General features: G+C 31.2%; 1 protein-coding gene across 4 annotated transcripts; it reads right to left on the bottom strand.

The window, feature by feature from the left end:
• Positions 1-2: 2 nt before the first annotated feature.
• Positions 3-14,966, bottom strand: LOC126769463 (uncharacterized). Of its 4 annotated transcripts, none has more exons than XM_050488296.1 (5): positions 14,717-14,886; positions 3,354-3,411; positions 2,367-2,423; positions 1,565-1,817; positions 3-427 (listed from the first exon to the last, which is right to left on the bottom strand). In XM_050488296.1, exons 1-5 carry the CDS (start codon positions 14,769-14,771, stop codon positions 239-241), a joined length of 612 nt encoding a protein of 203 aa, XP_050344253.1. In that variant the 5' UTR covers positions 14,772-14,886; the 3' UTR covers positions 3-238. The 4 variants fall into 4 exon arrangements, with proteins under 4 accessions (XP_050344253.1, XP_050344272.1, XP_050344243.1 ...); XM_050488315.1 differs by having other exon boundaries at positions 1,565-1,712; XM_050488286.1 differs by lacking the exon at positions 2,367-2,423 and having other exon boundaries at positions 3,228-3,411; positions 14,717-14,966.
• Positions 14,967-21,087: the final 6,121 nt, after the last annotated feature.

Here is a 21,087-nt window from a genome sequence, read left to right as displayed (position 1 = left end):
CATTTTTTGTGTCAGCGCCAACTCATTTATTTCATATATATATATTATATTTAGTAAATCACTGATCATTATTACATAAATGCCTATAATGTGTTTTAAATATTATTATAATACATATGCTCAAATCTTATCACAGCCATATGGACACGTGTCATTTTGAATACACAAAACATTAAAATTACTAAATTTTGTTAATAAAAAGATAATGAAAACTCGCGGCGCTATAAAGAGAACCTTTTTAGCTGTGAACTTGGTACTTGGTAATCTTTCCGTTATCATTGACGACGGTCTCCGCACCTCGCACGCCTGTGACCTTCCCGTCTCTGTTAGAAGACGAGGCGAATGAGGAACTGGAAACGCTCATGAAATTCGGATTTCTATTATCAGATTCACCGAGGGTACTCGTTACATCCACGTTCGCTAAACCCTGAAAATATTATAATTAAATTATATAAATTATTTGTGAATGAAATACAAAGTCAGGTTGTATGACGCACACAATTCAACAATAGCTTTTGCTATTCTTTAAGAGATAGACTTTTAAAACGAGTGGGCTATGATTTTTAATATTTTAAAGACATGGACACGTCAAGTGAATCGCAGTGCAGAGTAAATTTGAAGACTAATTGAGTTTTAGAATTTAACATCATTGCAAAAATTAATAAAATTAGAAATAAATAAACCGAACGATATGTCTTCGAAAGCATTCAAACGTAACAAGTGGTGTAACTAACCTGTGTGACTAACCTAACCTAACTTTTGTGGAACAATCAATGCACATTCGCATATTCGCGTGCTTTCTCGAGTCTACGCGGAGGATTCGAGCTGACTCGCTGCATTTCCCTAGATGTGACCCTTAGAGCTTAATATATTTAGTTTTGTGTATAATATGGTTTATACACTAATCTTCGAATGAGATATTAGATGACTTTGCGTTGAGGCACATAGCCATAAAATGTTCGTCCTAACGCTTGTCTTTTATGATATATTAATATGTTTCTTGGACCAATAAATAACTGATTTGGTCAAATGAAGATTTATTACATTAAAGGAACTATCCTCTTTATCTGAGACTTTAGATCTTAATCAGAAACACTAATTGTTCGTTTCTGATTTAACAATAAAAAAACTGAAACATATGTAGTTGTAATTAGACTAATACTTTTATAGTACACTTAAAACTGATAAAATTTAAGATTTGCATACTTATGCGTCTAAACGTTTCCCACGATAAGATCAAAACAGTGTGCCATTAATATTCATTATGGCTTAGTCACGTTTAAAAATGACCTAACTCAACAATGACGTAATACGCACAAAACGTATTCAAACTTCAAATACTTCAAAATGTATCTCTACGTTTAGTTTTTCATTTTAACTATGTCCTAATAATAATTTGTCGTAATAAAGCTAAATTGCTTTAAAGAACTGCATGAGAACTGTACTTCTGATTAAAAAATTCAAAATGTATTCGATTTTTGAAGCGATATACATAAATTTCTTAGCAAAAAATCAGATGAATTATAAAATACAAAAAAATAAAGATATTTAAATAATGTCTTACAGGATTGACTGGGTTAATGGATGCAATTTGACGTCTGTAACCTGGCGCAGCTACGGCACTGGCGAAGGCCGACTGATGGGCATTATTATCCATATTAGCTTGGAATCCTCCTGGTCCAAAGAATGGGCTTCCAGTAAATTGCGGTAACCTAAAGAAATTGGGATTATAACCTGCATGGTTATATGTTATATCAAACGCTTTACGAGCTGCGTGTGACGCTAATCTCTGACTTTCTATATCAGAACGAAAAATCCTGGAAACACAATATATAATTCAAACAAACAACACATATATTAGTCACAAATAAGGCAAAATGAAAGCAATATAATGTGCTTGTGTTAGTAAATACATCTTTATACCCACTCATATCATATGTATTTTTCGTATTAGATAATAAATATATGAAAAAGGAAAGACACCATAAAAGTATTAAAATAATTGTAAATAAACGGGACGTACAAAAATGTTTAGTTTGTTGATATGCTTCAACGTTTGTTTATTAGCAAAGAACTCCAAATAAAAAATGACACCCATTCAAATTCTTAATTGTACCAAAAAAACACACGTCATTTATTAAATAATACAGTTGTCGTACATTATAATATTACACAACTTTAAAAAAGGAAATAATTTGTAAAATAAATACAAATAAAAACGTTAAAAACACACATATAAGAAAAACTCTAAGTTAGAACATAAATTTTAAAATGCCGGTATGAAAATGCATGGCATTGTAAACTGTAATGTCATCTCGTTATATATAAAAAATAATTTAACCCCTTTGAAAGATATACTCATTTACCTGAGTCTAGAAGGACGCGATCGTCTGGTTAAGAGTCGATTTCTTAGCTTCGGGATACTATAAATGATAATGTAAAACAATATTAATTCGTTATTTTCGATTTGTAAGGTTGTTGTTTAATTTTTTTTGTTCTAATTTTATTGTAGATTGGCTGACTAAAAAATGGTCTACTTGTGGGTAAGTGATCACCCATAGACACTGCCATTGCAAAAAAATAAGCTACTTCTTTACCGCCAAAATATCCCTTATGCCTTCAGTAACACCGGCACCATTCAAACCGGGCCACACCAATACAAAGTATTAATGCTTAAACTATAAATTACTTATAATGAACTGATATATTCTAGTGAGACGTTTAATTAACTACACACTATTCATTTAATTTAATTCTAGTACAATGTTACTGGCATATATACTTTATTTATTTATAAAACACCATTTAAAAAAAGGGTTTTGTCAATCTATGGGCAAAACTGAAACAAAAACATAGTAAGTCTTTTATACGTGCCACTGGCAGAATATTTTGCGCTCAACCTGCATAGATAAACGCTATTGGTTATAAACTATTTGGCATATTCCGGAATTAAACGTTAAACAAAATATACCTACGTACTATTTCCATTTTTTAACACCTAATTTTCTATCAAAAAGGTCTTTAGCTGGTCATTACTTAAATGTGTGCAATAATTAAATATGCATAATACTAGAAATGGTACTTATATAATATCTTGTTAGAAAGATATTAAATAAAAAGATAGATAGCAAGAAGAGAAGTAAGGAAATGAGATTTTATGTAATTAAAATAATAAATCTTCCGTCACCGTAAGCTCTATAGCTTGAACTCAGTATTTCGTTTCTTACTGTTGAAGTATGTTATCAAAGTTCCTAAAGTAATCAGGAATGAAATAGTCGATATCGTTGAATGGGACAGCGAAGGGATCACTGTATGGTATGAATGTGTCCCTCGGATCGAATGTCCCACCATACCTATTGCCTGTGGAATCCTGATAGCTGTAGACACCTACACCCTGCGATGTCGGATATGCTGAAATTAAAAAAAAAAACACTATTAATAATAATAACAGCACATAGCTAAGCTAGCTGTACATGTAACTGAAATTATAATCGGAAGAAAAAAAAATACTTGTTTACTTAAAAAAGAACGAGACGGCGATGTCTGGTGTCCACAAGCACGCTCTAATAAAACCAACAACCATATTATACAAATATTTGTCAGAAGCGGAGCTCGACCTTACGTTAGCGCAACTGCCAATATAGCATTGTTTTAATTTTAGTTGACACAATATTACTGTAAGGTTCGAATAAAATAAAAACTTTAATTTAAAATAAGCACCGAAAACTCAAACTAACGATAAGCAATAATTTCTTAAAAGTAAATCAAATCAAATAAACTTTTGATATCCTCGTATAATTATGACGCAAATCACTAACTAACAAGCATTGTCTGTTATAAAACATTTCAAATCGTGGTTTAAAAAGATTATTACACATACATTAATAAATTAATGATTCACCTTATCGTTAGATCATTTAATGATATGATGCTTCTGTTGGATCGTGTTGAAAAACTCAAGCCCATTAATGAGTGGAAAACCCTTACTTATAATCATAAAAACAATATTAATAATTGAACACGGATGAGTTTTGAATAAGTCGTATTACATATATAATTATTCTAAAGATTATAAAAAAAATAATTATCTTTGCGTTTCTTGAATAGAACGATAATTGCATTTGAAATCTCTTAAGGAAAATTCATAGGAAAAATAAAATATCCTAATATCATACGAGTGTTATATGTTGTCCTTGAACAAGCTTCAGTTCAGAGTTATTATTCGCTATAGAATCATTACCTATACTTGCTTATTGATGGTCAAAAATCTACCACCAATTTCGAAAGACATTGTCAGAATGTTTTACACGAGAAAATACGTTTACAATAACTATTTATTTATTTAAAACGGCTTTTAGGCAATCACGTTTTGTATCTTTATAAATTTGTGAGTTTGATTTAACCTTTAGCATTTAAGCTGAAAACGGTTTTTAACATTTTTTAAAACTTTAATGACGACTACGACGAATTTAAAAGCGACACGCCCTGAAATACCAAAACAACTAACCGTGTGATAATACAACTATTTGCAAATTTATGTTTGTTTCTTGTAATAAAACGAATGTGAACTTGCGTATTTGAATATTATAGATTTACAATTCTAACCATAAATTTATATGTCTTATAATAAATGTGACACAACAAACCGTAAACAAAACGTAATTGCATTTTAAAACCCTAGGTTATTTTTTTTAGTTTTAGTAAACAAAATATATCAAATTATTGCTTACATCGTAATCTTCTATTTAAGAGATGGAAGATAAGACATCACAGTTAGGTAAAATAGTATATTGTTCTGCACTGTAAGGCGGTACTTAGTTAACTACATTACAGGCCTCGTTGACAGCCTCAAACTTCATTATTTACAGTGTGACTAATGAAACTGTGGTATTGCGCAATATTTTGCAAATAATATTAAGATAAAGCAAAATTTCGAGATGGCCCAGTGGTAAGAACGCGTGAATCTTAACCGATGAACGTGGGTTCAAACCCGGGCAAGCACCTCTGAATTTTCATGTGCTTAATTTCTGTTTATAATTCATCTCGTGCTTTTCGGTGAAGGAAAACATCGTGAGGAAACCTGCATGTGTCTAATTTCATCGAAATTCTGCCACATGTGCATCCACCAACCCGCATTGGAGCAGCGTGGTGGAATTAGCTCCAAACCTTCTCCTCAAAAGGGAGAGGAGGCCTTAGCCCAGCAGTGGGACATTTACAGGCTGTTACTGATTACTGAAAGCAAAATTGCTAATCTTACATATGATTTTGGGTAAATCCAGTTTAAAATTAAAAATAAAATATTGTATGTTCAACTACACTGTAGTTTCAAGGGTCGTGTCAGATCAGAAACATTAAAGAATAAATGTTTTCTATAGAAAAAAACGTCAATGTATTTAGGTTATTGGAAAAAAAAATTACGTTGATATTTAAATATTTAAGACGGAAAATGGTGTATTTGAAATGTTTCTTTATTGTCGTTATCGCTTGAATTTGATATAAAAAATTAAATAAGCTGAAGTATTCTAATATTATTTCTTATCAAGATTGAAATAATTTTTGTCCAGTAAATCGATTAGACGCAGGTTAAGATCGAAGTCAATGTAAGTTGTTTATATTCCTTAAATATCAAAGATGACTTAAACATAAATATCTTACAATATATCAAAACAGTTAACAAAGAAAATATATGATTAAAATAATGACATAATATATTTTGTCTTGTCTTAATTTATTTTAATGATTCATTTATTTTGTTTATTCAGAAGTCTATCTCATTTCGGGACCGCTTTGAAAAGAATTTATGAGTTTTTATAGACAAATTAAAATAATTTATACGCGTTGATGTCCGTTACAGTCATTCATTATATTGTGCCGTCCAGAATTCTCTGTAATTAACTTACATGTTTAATTATAAGGCTTTGTGTTATATTTAAAACTAACACCGGATGCGAGGTGTCTACGTTCTTGTTAATTGCTCCGAGTGAAAAAGCAGATACACGATAATAAAATATAAAATGCGTAATATGTAATTTTCGTAGTAAACATCGCGATGGCGCCAGTGAATTAGAATATGTACGTAATTCGCACCTGAAGATTGCGGGTTCATACCCGGGCGAGTACCACTGAATTTTCATAGGAGAAATATGTGTATGATATGTATTTCGTGTTCGGTGAAGAAACATCACAAGGAAGCCTGTATCTGTCGGAGGAAAATCTGCCACATACGTTTCTTCCAACGCGAAAAGCAGAAAACTTTCTCCCCAAGAGGAGAAGAGGCTGTTACTTATTTTTTTTATTTACGTAAATATATAACTAGCTCTGACTTTGTATTAATTCAACTCGAAAGTTAAGTTGAGTTTTAATACAGAGAACTCATATTGTGTCGGAGTTTTAGTATCAGTGAAATGCTTTGATACATCCATTATCACGTAATACGAGATAAACAACTGTGTGAAGGAATGAATTATTTATAGTTACCGACGTTGTCTGTTCTATAATAACAAAACAATTTGAATATATACATAATTATAATATAAATTTTTACTAACAGTTCTTTGTTCTCTTTATCTATTCTTGACAAAGAATAAAATAGTCATATGATTTTGTCATAAATTATTAAAATCTCCAATTTGAATTCCTAATAATTCTTGAGTTTATTATATTGTTGTTATTCAAAAGAAGTATTATTATTACTATAAGAAACTATTTTGTCTAATTTATGAGCCAATATATACATTTATAAATTTAAATACTATACATATTTGGCTGTATTATGTTCTTAAACCAAAAAATAATTAATAATAAGGTTTTTGTATTAACCAATAAAAAAATTACGTAACTTCTTTAATTATGAATGGTTAAAGTTAGTAATTATTAAGATATTATCGCAATATATCTCTAACTTAACTCTGAATCATATAACTTGTTGAAATTTACGGTAGGTTTCAACTTTGAAGATTATTCCACTGCGCAGTTCCACGGCAGGTTTGTGGATATTATTTTTATTCAAAATTTTCACGTTTCCTCACGATATTTTCCTTTAAATGCTGGCACAAGACTAATTATAAAAAATACGATAAGAGCTCTTTGCCAAGCAATGTGTCATTTTTGGGGTGTTACTCGTAAATGTACAAGGCATATCGAAATTAATTATTATTGGAATATATCCAATGCATTGTGCTTAATAAGAATTTATAAAAATAATTCAAACTATTATAATAATACCTTACTTTTTAAATCAGATAATATAATGAGAAAGCTTTGCTTGTTTATATTATAGGATGAATTACGGGCCACCTGATGGTAAGTGGTCACCACCGTACTTACTATACTACACACGGTATATTGATGTAAGAAATATTAACTACTTACAGCGCCAATGCGCCTTGGAAACTAAGATTTGATGTCCCTTGTGCCTGATGTTACAATGGCTCACTCACCCTTCAAAGCTCTTTAAGTTTGGCGGTAGAATATCTGAGGAGTGGATGGTACCTATCCAGACGGGCTTACACAACAACCAAGACAGCCTGTCCATTGTAATGTGAAAATTAATTTATAGATGATTCAGAAATTAAACGTTAAATAACAAGAATAATGACATCACGATTTTCATGATGTATACACTAAATAAAATAAAATAAAATTTTCCATAGATAGACCAAGTGTAGAATAATGAACGTCTTTTTTTTAAATGTTACTAAGGAGATAGGCCTTCTGGTTACTGAATTTAAAGATACGATTTAATTTCGTTAATAATGGCCTGGCTTTGTGTGTGCCTTACTATATCACAATATAGAATCGCAATCAAAATTACTTCGAACGATATATATATATTTTGTGGAGTAGCAAGTGATGTGTTTGAAATATCTCTAATGAGGTTTTATAAGAGTCAACTGAAAATTTTAGTAGTAGGATAATATATAAAAAAAACTAGTTGTTTTACTACTAGGCCTATGTGTTAAGTCAGGGTGACTTAACACATAGGCCACCTGACTCCTGCCTCCACCCCTAACACGCGAGCTAACCTAGTATTATCATAATTTATATGTGTATTTATTCTTACTGAAACAACGATGTGTAATTGTTATAACTATTTTCCGGCACAATAACGAATGTTTCACGATTAAATGTAAATTCCTACAAAAGGAACATAATTTTTATTTTAATATGTACGATAACCAAAATAACCGTTTTGATTGTAATAAAATTAACATATTATCAATAAATAAAGATACGAAGAAATTTTATCTCGACATACCAAGTAAGAAATACACCGGAGAGCCTACAGGTGAATATAACTGTTTTTATAAGATTATGTACATAAATATACGTATATGTTAATAGTATTAACTTGAATTTTAAGGTTTATATCTCGTCAAATTACAGTAACAGCCTGTTAATGTCCCACTGGTGGGCTAAGGCCTCCTCTCCCTTTTGAGGAGAAGGTTTGGAGTTTATTCCGCCACGCTGCTCCAATGCGGTTTGGTAGAATACACATGTGGCAGAATTTCAATGAAATTAGACACATGCCGGTTTCCTCACGTTTTCCTTTCCCGAGAAGAATTATAAACACTAATTAAGCACATGCAAATGCAGTGGTGCTTGCCCGAGTTTGAAACCATGTTCATCGGTTAAGATTCACGCTTTCTAACTACTAGGCCATCTCGGCTTTTTGTCAAATTAAAAAATAATAAATAATAATTACATAATTACAAACCATTCTTATCTGGTCATAATAAACGACGATGTTAACAGTTGGATTAGTTACTTTACTTAATTGGACATAAAGCTTAGCCGATTTTTGTGGCGACGGAGATATAGTTCGTATAAAGTAAAGCGCAAAATTATTTGTTAACACAGGTGTACTTTTTATTCCCTATAAAAAGTGTAAGTCATATTTCGATGAAATCTCTTCACGACCGGAGATAGTTCAGACGAAAACACACGTGAATAAGATTTTTTTGTCAGAAAACCAGAATAACTGGAATTCAGAGCATTTATGATGCGCAACGGTAAAAGCTGTATTATAGAAAAAATAGTATAAATATTTTATAATTACATTAAAAATGTACCGCTGTTTTTTATTTGTATTTTTTGCTTATCCTAGACTTACAAATTGTTCAAGAAATTGATTTGCTTAATAAAGTTGACAGTACAGTTTTACTGGTAGGGTTTGTGCAAGCTCGTCTGGGTGGATTACCACCCATCATCAGATATTCTACCGCAAATCAGCAATACTTGGTATTATTGTGTTTCGGTTTGCAGGGTAAGTCAGCCAATGTACTTAGAGGCACAAGGCATATATATAACATCTTAGTTCCCAAGGTTAATGACGCATAGGGATGTAAGCGATGGTTATCATTTCTTACAATGCCAATGTCTATGGGCGTTTGTGACCACTGACCATCAGGTGGCTTATATGCTCGTCCGCTTAACTATTCTATAAAAAAGTAAACTTTTTATTAAAAACTAATAAAATGATAATAACGCATTGTAACACTCACTTATGTATGTATTAATTTGTGTAAACTTGATTAAACCGGTTATCGGTCAAGTTCAATAATAAATACATTCGTGTTGGAATGCGTGAACAATTAACACGATGACATCGTTAACAGAGACAATTTGAATAAAATTCAGAATTTCCCTTAAATATATATACGGTAAAAACTAAACTAAAGGAATTTGTTGTTAAATGTCTAATGAACGAATGTCTAATATTTTATATTGGTACCTCTGTTTATTTTGTTTTAAAACTTTATCGATCACACTTTTCTCTACGGTAGTCGTAAAAAATATATAAAATATTAGTAGTATATTATAACAAGTTCAACTTAGCTATAGAAATGTACTGGTACATTACTGTGTGCACAAGGGATGTAACATCTTAGTATAACTCTGGGGTTAGTTGGCCCATTATCCGTGTATGGAGTTATCAGACTTCGTGTTGAGCAAATGTCTACGAGTATGTGCAAAAATAATAATAATATAATAATAATAATAATATCTTGGGACAATATTCACACACGGCCATCTGATCCCAAATTAAGCTTGTACAAAGCTTGTGGTATGGAAACTAGACAACTGATATTCTACATATACTACTTTTCTTTTGTAAATACATACTTATATTTTGACGAGCCGGTTGGCGTGGTTGGTAGATACTTGCCTTTCACGCCGAAGGTTGTGGGTTCGATTCCCACCCAGGACAGACATTTGTGTGCATGAACATGTCTGTTTGTCTTGAGTCTGGGTGTAATTATCTAATGTTGTCTCTGCCCAATTAAAGCTTACAAGTTTGATAAATCTTTAGGCGTGGAACCTGTATCCTTGTGGGCGTGCCGTAGATATAAATATCTAAATATTAAAATATTTGCGTGTATTTGTTTAATTATCGTCCCAATTCTTATGTAAATGATTTAGTATCGTTGCCATTTCCTTTTGCACTTAATTACCTGTGATAAATACTGCGAATTATTTTAAAATCTAAATTATTTTTAATTAAAATTGCGATTAAAAAACTATAAGGATCTCGTTAAGATCAACGGATTTACTGAAAGAGATAAAGCGTTGTAAGGTATGACACTACTGTTAAATGAAAAACATTGCAATACACGAGCGTTTACAGTAAACAGGCTTGCACTTTTTAAAGTATTTTAATTAAATACTCTAATTATGCACATATTGTTAAGTTTTTACTATTTTTCATAAACTAAAAAAAAAAATATTTTCCCAATTTAAAAGAAATAATATATTATATTATATATTAACATATATAAATTGATTTTAGCTTGTCGTTTTTTAAGCAATTTTTATTTTACATTTCGTATAGGTATTAATCAAATAAAGCAAAAAATAACGCCTTGAAATCAAGTATAAAATAAGAATCTTTTCAGAGACAAATTGTAATGCTCTTGTCTAAAGCTTAACCAACTCTTTAATAAATTAATACATATCGAAAATAAAAAAGTGTTACCTGTGTACTACCGAATTTTAGTACAGACTTAAAAGATTTCATTCTATTTATGAAAATTGCTGAGTAAACCTTAACCACAGGTTAATAAATAGCAAAATGACACTAAAATATTAAATTTAAACAATTTTTATGATCAATTCAATAAAATTCAAATGTTAGGTACTTCTAATGTTTGTTCGAAGATTATTAATATTTGGTATGATCGCATTGCGTAAATAATCAATTGTTACGATTGAATACGTTAAGAATGTTTTATTGCACTTGTTTCAATTGTATAAGCAGCTTATATAATAATGTGACAAAGAATAACTATAATTAGTTAAGCGTAATAAAAAAACGACTTGTCAAAATTAAATAATTTGCAGAAGCTGCCTTACTGTATTTTTTTAATGTATTTTTTTGTATGGAACTTCAAATATAATCTATAGGGCTTAAAGTAGCATTCCAATTACTTTTTCTAATAATGGTTTTTTTGCATTACCAACTCAAACTAATTAATTTTCGTTTTCTGTAATAAAATATGGTTTATATATAAAATATATAGCATGGCTTAAAAATCCTAAAATAAGTCGTGAAAATTTAGTTTGTAATCAATTACATTATTTTTATTTTTTATAGTATAGGCCACCACCACGAGCATATGGGCCACCTGATAATAAGTGGTCAACCAACGCCCATAGACTTTGGCATTGTAAGAAATGTTAACCATCGCTTACATCGCCAATGCGCCACCAACCTTGGGAACTAAGATGTTATGTCCCTTGTGCCTGTAATTACACTGGCTCACTGACCCTTCAAACCGGAACACAACAATACCAAGTACTGATGTTTTGTAGTAGAATATCAATTCGCAACATATCAAAACTCATGAGAATCGAACTTCAAATCAGGCCGCAGTTTAAATATTTTAAAGAAATATTATTGAAATGTAATGTGCAAAACAAACATGACAAACTAAATACGAGGCATATTGGAATTAACTACAAAGCAATTGGAATAAGAGTAATGAGATACGTTTCCTGTTAAATCAAAAAACGTTTAATTCTGATGGATGAACCTTTCAATTGATCAATCATTTGAAAGGTTAGATAGGTTTTTAAAATAAATACACGAAACATATTATTTCCTCCAAATAAATTTTAATAAAATCATTACTACGAGACAACCTGGTTAAAAAAAACTTACTATTCTGTCAATGATTATCCCATTCATAAATTTTAGTTTCAGTTTAATATAATTATGACATTTTATTATATAATTCATTTCATTCATTATTTCATTATTTAAAGTTATATGTAATCTATTCAGATTAACATGGTTGTCGATTTTATTACTTTGATTTGATTTTTAATTTATTTTGTTTCACGAATGACAAAGAATAATGATACTTTAATACGAGAGTATTTTTTTCTTAATTAAAATGATAAACAAATTAATTATGTTTTAATAACATTTTACAATATTTCTATGTAAACGTTACATTTAATATTGCTTGCTAAAAGGCTGATTCTTCTTTATAGTTATAAGATCTTTGTAAGCCCAAGTTCGCAATAAAGAATATTTGAATTTGAATTTTGCTGTATATGGAATCTATGACGCATTTTTAAAATATTAATATCATTTATATAATGAAAACATTTAAAAGAAATATTTTGTAATAGTGTCAGTTAAACTATAATATTTATGTTTAATAGATAACTTTCTCTAGAATATTTGTGTATATATGTGTATATGTTATTTATTTGTGTGTATATATATCTATGTTAACTATATTTATTATTAATTTTTTTTTTTATTTAGTATTTATGCTTTTTTTATTTCTTATAACATTTTTTCTAACTAAGACTTTTGCTGTGTGAGTAGTCTTTTTTTTAAATGCGAATCACTCACAAAAAAAGGATGGAAGGATTATCCAATTAAAGTATTTCTAAATTACATCAATTGATTAGTTACGAGTTTATAAATTATTTATTTATTGATCTCAGTAAACTAAATGGATTTTAAGTGAAATAATTAAATCGATTAAATTTTATACACGAGCCAATGTCTAAGCAAGTTTTGAATATTGGGTTTTCCAACGATTGTTTATTGTTTTAATAGTTTGATATTGGTCTTTGTTATGTAAAACAGAACCATCTCAAAACTAGTTACAAACTTACGTATTACTAACAGCTTCTCTAGGAAAGTTAAAATTGCAACTTTTGTTTTATCAACACGCGTTAGAGATAAAAGTTTTTGTAATGAGCAGAAGTTGTCAACAAAAAAAGATTACAATGTTGTGTAAGTATAAGTTACTTTCTCAAGATTTACAAAAAGTTATAAATACAGAAATTGACAACTATTTAATTGCCAACGCACCTTTATACAGAACGAACACCAAACACATATTATGTAAATAATAAAATGTTCTAAGTAACTTGATCCTTATGATATATTATAACTATTCGTTCAAAGCCTCTTCTAAATGTTTTTAAACATAAATGATGCCTTGATTACTTAGTAATGCAAAAATCAAAGAGGTTTACAAGTAATATTTTTTTTATACTTATGATATGAATTGGCTTCTGTCTGCGTAACATCGTCCAATTATTATGCTAGCAACATTAGTTCGGCATTCCAATGGTTGCCAAAAAGGATGGTGTTCATTGTTTGTTTTATATATCATAATTATAGAAACAAAGTCAAACTATGCATATCTTTATATGCAAATGAAGTGACTAAACTAATTTTAGAAATTCCGTTAGATTATTTATTAGTGTAATATATAATATTATGAATATACAAAATATTAATTATAATAATTTAATTCTAATAACTTATTATAATAATATTCTTATAATCATTAATTATAAAATGAAATCTTTTAAATAATACATGTATAATGCTAAGGCAATATGTAAAAATACAGTAGTCTTCTGTAACTAATGATACTTTTTTTTTAATATTCCTCTGTTTTATTTAACTTGGTCCCGTGGAAAGATGACGAAGGAAAGAAAAACAGGTTTAATAAATCACTGACTCCAAGTGATTCTGTGTTATAAATACAAATATTAACAAGATTCATCTCGCGCTCATCTGTGTCAAAAGTACATCACACAGGTTTGCATTAGTCTGATGTAATTTTACCACATATGACTGCTGCATTTTAGCAGCGTTTTGGAATAAGCTAAAAGCCTTCGACTTAAAACGACCTTTCCCTAACGATGGGTCATTTACGGGCTGTTCGTTAATTCAACTAACTGTTTATGTAATATTTTTGATGAACATAATAAATTAATTCAGGTATCATATTATATATATTTCTTTTAGTTTTTATACGTCTTAGTAATTGTTGAAGTTTTAAATGAATATGAACAAAACAGTTTTTTAAGGAGTTTCCACCTAACCTAATAATGTGAACTTAGCCTATTTATAAAGTAAATCGTGAATTACAAGTTAAGACCACACAAAAAGTATAACCGGTTATGTATGTACGAAATTAAGGATAATACATATCCAACAAAATAACTGATTTCGCGATAAGGACCTCAACTGAAGGTCGTTATCCTTGCAAAATGTATAATATTCATAATTGCACATATTTTACTTTGAGTAAAACAGATTTTAATGTATGTATTCTATTTTGATATGATGCACATGTAATAATTGTCTTAATTCACTTAAAACTTATACGCTTCACTATAGTAATGAAACTTAAGTTCTGTACTAGTATAGAATATAAAATACTAAGTAGGTACTCACCATAGCACAACGTAATTTGGAGTAATAACACACTGATCAAAACAATTTTCATCATTACGTTACGTTCTTCACACTGTTTATATTGACTCTGGACTTTAACTGGATACCTTTGTTACAAACACGAGTATCTCCGTCGAATGGTCGCTTGTTAATGTTGTTAATGAGTTACCGCAGTCTATTAAATGCTCTTCCTGACCGCTTATCAAATCGTACTTTTCACGGCAACATGCGATTAATGTCGAATGCGATAAGGGCTAAGTTCCTTTGATAATTTCGCAATATGCTTCTTGTTTACATGTTTTTTTATTCTTGATTTACTAGATGTACTAATATTTGTAGTATCCTCGTTAAAGCCCAGGCTTTGGCGTGATATAAAAGTATTAATTAAGTTTTTGTGTTCTGTACCATTTTTAATTCGATTCAATTATTTAAAATGCCTATTAGTGATCTGAAACTTGTCTTTTATTATCTAATGATGATTATTTCACTTATCTCTATGGCAGAAAAAATATAATATCTGATCTTTGACTTTACATTCGACATTGTATGAGATAAGATCAAACAAACGCTTCGTTTATCTCATTGGTACATTATATACCTAATATGGGTGACATAACAGTCGAAGTTCAAGGTAAAGAACAATATACGCTAATATAATAAATGCACTACATGTAATGTTTTTTTTAAATATCATCGTAAGTCCATTTGCTTATAATGTTCTAGTGCAAAAGAGCATTACGCTGTGTTTGAATATAATTCAAAAGTAAGTGTAATGTTTATTCGTAGTATAAATTTTGTCTTTTTATTTGGTTATTGTAATGATTTTAATATAAAAAAATTATTTGAATCGCCAATATGGTCCAGTGGTTAGAACACTTGTATATTAGCTGAAGATTGCTAGTTTAAGCACGGACAAGTATCGGATAATTATTTTGTGCTTAGTTTGTGTTCATAATTCATACCATAATCGGCGATAAAGGAAAACATCGTGGACCTGCATTGGAGCAGCGTGGTAGATAGCTCCAAAAATTCCCTTCAAAAATAAAAGGAAGCCCAGCGCAGTAGTCGGACATATAGAGCTTGTTTCTGTATTGTAAATAGTTAATGAGCACGCTTTCGTCATATCTCGTCCCTGAGTATAATTGTAGGGGAGACCGGGGCAATAGCAAACATCAAGCGTTATAGTTTACCTAATTTTTTAACATCACTATTACTTTTTATCATACTTAATAATTAGTGTTTCTATGTAATTATTTACTCAAAATCATATTTAGTAAAAAAATATATAATTTGTTTCTTACACTGGTTATAAACCGCATTTTTGCTTACCCCTAGCAGCTTTATCCCGTAACCGTAAACCGTAACAGCCTGTGAATGTCCCACTGCTGGGCTAAAGGCCTCCTCTCCTCTTTTTTGAGGAGAAGGAACCTTCTCCTCAGCTTTATCCCACTCTCATCTAATTGTCTTGAAAATTCGTATAACGAACTTAATTCGTTTATAATCACCATGCGATGTCAATGACCTAAGCATATCTGTGTTGATATTCTAGAATTCAAATGTAACAAAAAAATAATTATACGAATGTTTAGAAGGCAACACTTTTGTAGATATATTTTTATTGATAGTAAGATGGCAATCAAGCAAATGGACTGACTGATAAGCATTCACTAATTATAGAAGTGGTAAGTATTCCTTACATTGCCAAAGCGCTGCTAACCATATTATCTATGCTATAAATAAAATCATTATCAGAATATCATAATTAAAATAATATGCTATACCAGCTTTCTTCGGCGGCTTCGCACGCGTGGGGGGTTAGGTTGCATATGTGTAAAGTTAGGATAAGCTATGTCTATTCTAATTCTCAAATCCAGCGGGAATTTTTGGAATAGTTGAGTAAAACAGCCTTTCACGTTTATTATATTAGTAGGATTAAAATAGTATTTAGTGAAAATGTATTTTCTATCCATAGAGAGGATGTTCGTTGGATAATATATATAGCTAGTAAGTACATAACACATACAGATAACATAAGGTTATTTAATGATTATGAACTTGTATGATTATATCAGATCTTTGTTATTTACAAAGAACCTTCATCCTATTACTTTTGAAAGGCAAAGATTTTATTTATACATAAAATATAACGCTTGTTCGTTTTCTATGCGTTCACGCATTGTTCATACGTTTGTGTATACTTTGCTGTTGGCAATCTCGTAATACCAGAAGGCATTGTTTAGTACAAAATACAAGTCAGTGCAAAGTGTCCATTATATAAACATGAAAACTATTTTAAGGAAGTTGACACCGATATTACTTAAAACCGAGTTAGGAATATTTAGTAAGAATTCGTTGATAGAAAATAAACAAAAGCTTTTAAATTTTTTATAATTCAAAGATAAAATTCTTATGAAGCTATTGACCTACTTATTGATGATTCTATTCACTTTGATGTGTTAAAGATACTATTTTTAACAACAAGTTAACCGTTAAAGTGTTGTTAGGTGGTTCGGTTTTTAAAATATATAATATATTATACTTAATTGCCTCGTTGATCCAGTGGGTATAACGCCGCATCCTGCGATCTATGTTTCAAACAGGTCGGGCTTGTAAAAAGTTATTGGGTTTTTTTTCTGTCGAGAAATGATCGAGTTGGAAGTTTGAATGTGGCAGTATCTACTGTCATGTTTGAATATTGGCAGTATATACATTTTCTTTGTGCTTCGTGTCAAAATTACGTAAAGTAAGTAGTTTGATTTGCAATACCAAAGGTGTAATGCACTTTACGTACACATTTACGGCGACACGACTGGTCTCATCGTCAGTGGCGTCACTTTGTCAATGCAACTAATGTGGTCGCATGGGGAACCTAACAAGACCAAAAGAATAATTTTATTTCAATTTCGATAAGAAATCAGAAAAAAGTGTCCTGTTCGTAATTAAATTACGAACACGCGATTTAAACTATATAATTTTTTCGAGGACGACGAGATATATGATTGCATGGTCGTCTGAGTACAATTTTTCTACCATTAAAAATATATATTGGTATTGTGTTGTGTTTAAAACTATAATTTCAGATAAAAAAAGTAATTATAATTTCATTTTTATTTCACTTATAACGAAACCAACTTTCAAGTGTCTAATGGCGATAAGTCGACTATTCATGCAACGCTCGGCTGTCCACATTCGTTTTCATAATAGGCAAAGCGGTCCTCTCTTACAGTTTTTGCATTGGGGATCGAAAAAGCTGGCTGATCTCCTTTGAGAGTAGCCACCGTTGCTGACACCGGTCAAAACAACAAAATGTTAAAAAATATTGTCTATTATATATAAAAAAATGTTTTAACTCCTAAGGAAGAACAATAAATAAAGATAATAAAAAATAACCGGTTAAACGTTACGTTGACATGTTAGGCGAGATAAAAGTAAAGAAACGGGGTAAATTAAAGATGTTTCTTAATTGCGCGAGCGATGGGTAAATTATATTAAAGGACAAGTAAATTATATCCATAGTTCCTATTACAATACATCAATAAATACAATAATGTATATCAGCAATGTTATAAAAAGCGACAGCAATAAAAAGTATATAAAAACGTTACTGTCAATTCGACTTTGATGCTTATATTAATAGGTATTGTAAACAAAAAACTGGTCTTTAACAAACCACGTAAGAGGTTCACAGGAGCACTTTTTGTGACATCCAAATTAGCTTTGTCTGACGTAACATTGCGCTTCGACGAATTTCACATTAGGCGATAGGATACCTACTTAAACTACTCATGTTTTTTCATGTGAAATAAAGTGCTTGTTATTGAACAAAAATTACTTTTTTTTAGTGTTGAAAGGAAAATCCAAGGGTTTGGTAGTTAATAAACACCTTTAAATGCACTAATATTATAATATAATATACACTTCACATATGCATGGTTAGACATATAAACTTAATAGCTTATTTATTTATATACTTATTTTTCCATAGACAAAGTCCATGTTTTTAAACAGAAATTCAATGATAAGTACCTACTTCGTAAATTGTGAGAGTATTTTAACTTAAAAACGAATATGGTACAAAAAATTAAATACATATTTTATTGGTATGTTTTTAACTTAAATCAAATTTTTATTTTATATGTATTAGTTTATATGTATGTATGTATGTTTAAGTATATGTATATATATGTCATATATGCTCAATAAATTTTAAGTATAAGTTGTTCGCACACTATGCCCGATTAATGATCCGGGCAAAAAAAATCATTTCTCTTTACTGAGGTGCCTGAAAGATATATCGAGGTACTGAGATGTCTGTACAACGCCGCTACAATGACTGTCCACATCCAGGACTGTAAGACGAAGGCGATCCAACTGCGCAGAGGGGTGAGACAGGGGGATGTAATATCCCCGAAACTGTTCACCAACGCGTTGGAAGACGTTTTCAAAACGCTGGATTGGACTAGGTATGGAGTCAATGTAAACGGCGAGTACATCTCACACCTTCGATTTGCCGACGATATCGTCATCATAGCAGAGTCGCTGGAACAACTCACCGAAATGCTGCGTAGCCTAGGCGAGTCTTCCCGGTGTGTCGGTCTCGGTATGAACTTGGACAAGACCAAGGTCATGTTCAATAGGCATGTCGTGCCGGGACCGATATACGTCGAGGGGAAACCTCTCGAAGTTGTTAGTGAATATACCTACCTAGGACAGATAATACAAGTCGGTAGGAACAACTTCGAGAAGGAAGCCGATCGAAGAATTCGCTTGGGATGGGCAGCATTTGGCAACCTTCGTCAAGTCCTCAAGTCGTCTATACCGCAATGTTTGAAGACGAAAGTCTTCAACCAATGCGTCTTACCTGCCATGACATACGGTGCCGAAACGTGGACACTAACTGCGGGACTAGTCCACAAATTCAAAGTCGCTCAGCGTGCTATGGAGCGAGCTATGCTCGGAATATCTTTGAAGGATAAGATCAGAAATGAGATTATCCGGAAAAGAACCGGAGTCACCGACATAGCTTGCAAAATTAGCAGGCTGAAGTGGCAGTGGGCTGGTCACGTATGTCGTAGGACCGATGGCCGTTGGAGCAGACGAGTCCTAGAGTGGAGACCGCGAATCGGCAAGCGCAGCGTAGGGCGCCCTCCAGCCAGGTGGACCGACGACCTTAAGAAGGTGGCGGGCACCAACTGGATGCGGAAGGCGGAGGACAGGGAGCTTTGGCGCACCTTGGGAGAGGCCTATGTTCAGCAGTGGACAACGATTGGCTGTTGATTGATTGATTGATTGAAAGAGGTCACTGGTGAGTGATAAGGCCGCCTTTGCATACTATATGTTCTACTTGTTATTATATTTTATTAAATGCTTGTAAATTGTGTGCAATAAAGGATAAATAAATAAATTTTTCCATGTGTTGTTTCATAACTACCGTTATTCGTTACGAGTATGTTTATCTCTTAGCAATGCGAGTTTTTGCATACCTATTTCTTCTGAGTCATATCTTATATGGTGACATAATAGCTTAGACCTATTCTGTTACAACAAAACCACTCATTGCAAAACATGATCTTGAAATGTCAGAAGATGATGTGTCATTGACTATAATAATTATATCATTTAAAGCAGAAAAATTGCGAATCGCCATAAGTTTGTTTTCAAAATTTCACAAGCGAGATATACTAAACGTGGGACTGACTTCGTCTGTCTCACTAAATTTTACTACAAAATGAAACTGCTACTGCGAGTTTCAAGTACCTATGTTCTTACATATTATTATATGATAGATATTCTATCTCTAAACATTATTTCCTAACTAACGTTTTCACATACAAATAATTAAACTTGATTTCGTTTTCGTTTAGACAGTGAATTTATCGTTTAAAGTTTATAGCCGGTTTTAATACTTTTATAGTAGCTACGCGTATATATATATAATAACTTAAGTGTGTAAACAATTCTAGATAATCGATTTAAATCTACTTATGATTTTAATATCGATTTAAAACTTTGCAAATATAAGAATTACGGATGACAATACAAAGTACTACCAAGCTGATTTGCACTCGGTCACTACATTTAAGAAACAATTCGTTTTGCTTACGGATAGTAGATTTGTCTACGAGCTATAATTCAGACGCAACGATTGGCTTGCTTCTTACCGATCAGAAGCCTAAGAATAACGGATAGTAGATTAAGTGTAATATGAAGTTACATGAAAATGACGGATTAAAAAAAAAACAACAATTCTACTATATTAAATCGTAGACGGACTTTAATCAATGCCAAAGGGTGGATAATTTCACTCATCATTTGCTTCCAGTAAAAAAAAGTTGGGGTAATTTAGTTAGTTTTTACGAAACACATGTAAC

Source organism: Nymphalis io, chromosome 1, assembly GCF_905147045.1.
Source record: "Nymphalis io chromosome 1, ilAglIoxx1.1, whole genome shotgun sequence".
In the NCBI taxonomy this organism is placed as follows: Eukaryota; Metazoa; Arthropoda; class Insecta; order Lepidoptera; family Nymphalidae; genus Nymphalis; species Nymphalis io.
Note: the sequence above shows the minus strand (reverse complement) of the source record. Positions and strands in the feature narration are given on the sequence as shown.

What these genes read in the sequence shown, in the direction of transcription:
- LOC126769463 (XM_050488286.1), bottom strand. Translation starts at nt 14,771, where the DNA reads ATGATGAAAATTGTTTTGATCAGTGTGTTATTACTCCAAATTACGTTG. An exon ending in CCAAATTACGTTGTGCTATG is followed by an intron (nt 3,412 to 14,716) that starts GTGAGTACCTAC and finishes TTTTAATTTCAG; the next exon opens with CATATCCGACATCGCAGGGT. An exon ending in CCATTAACCCAGTCAATCCT is followed by an intron (nt 428 to 1,564) that starts GTAAGACATTAT and finishes TAATATTTTCAG; the next exon opens with GGTTTAGCGAACGTGGATGT.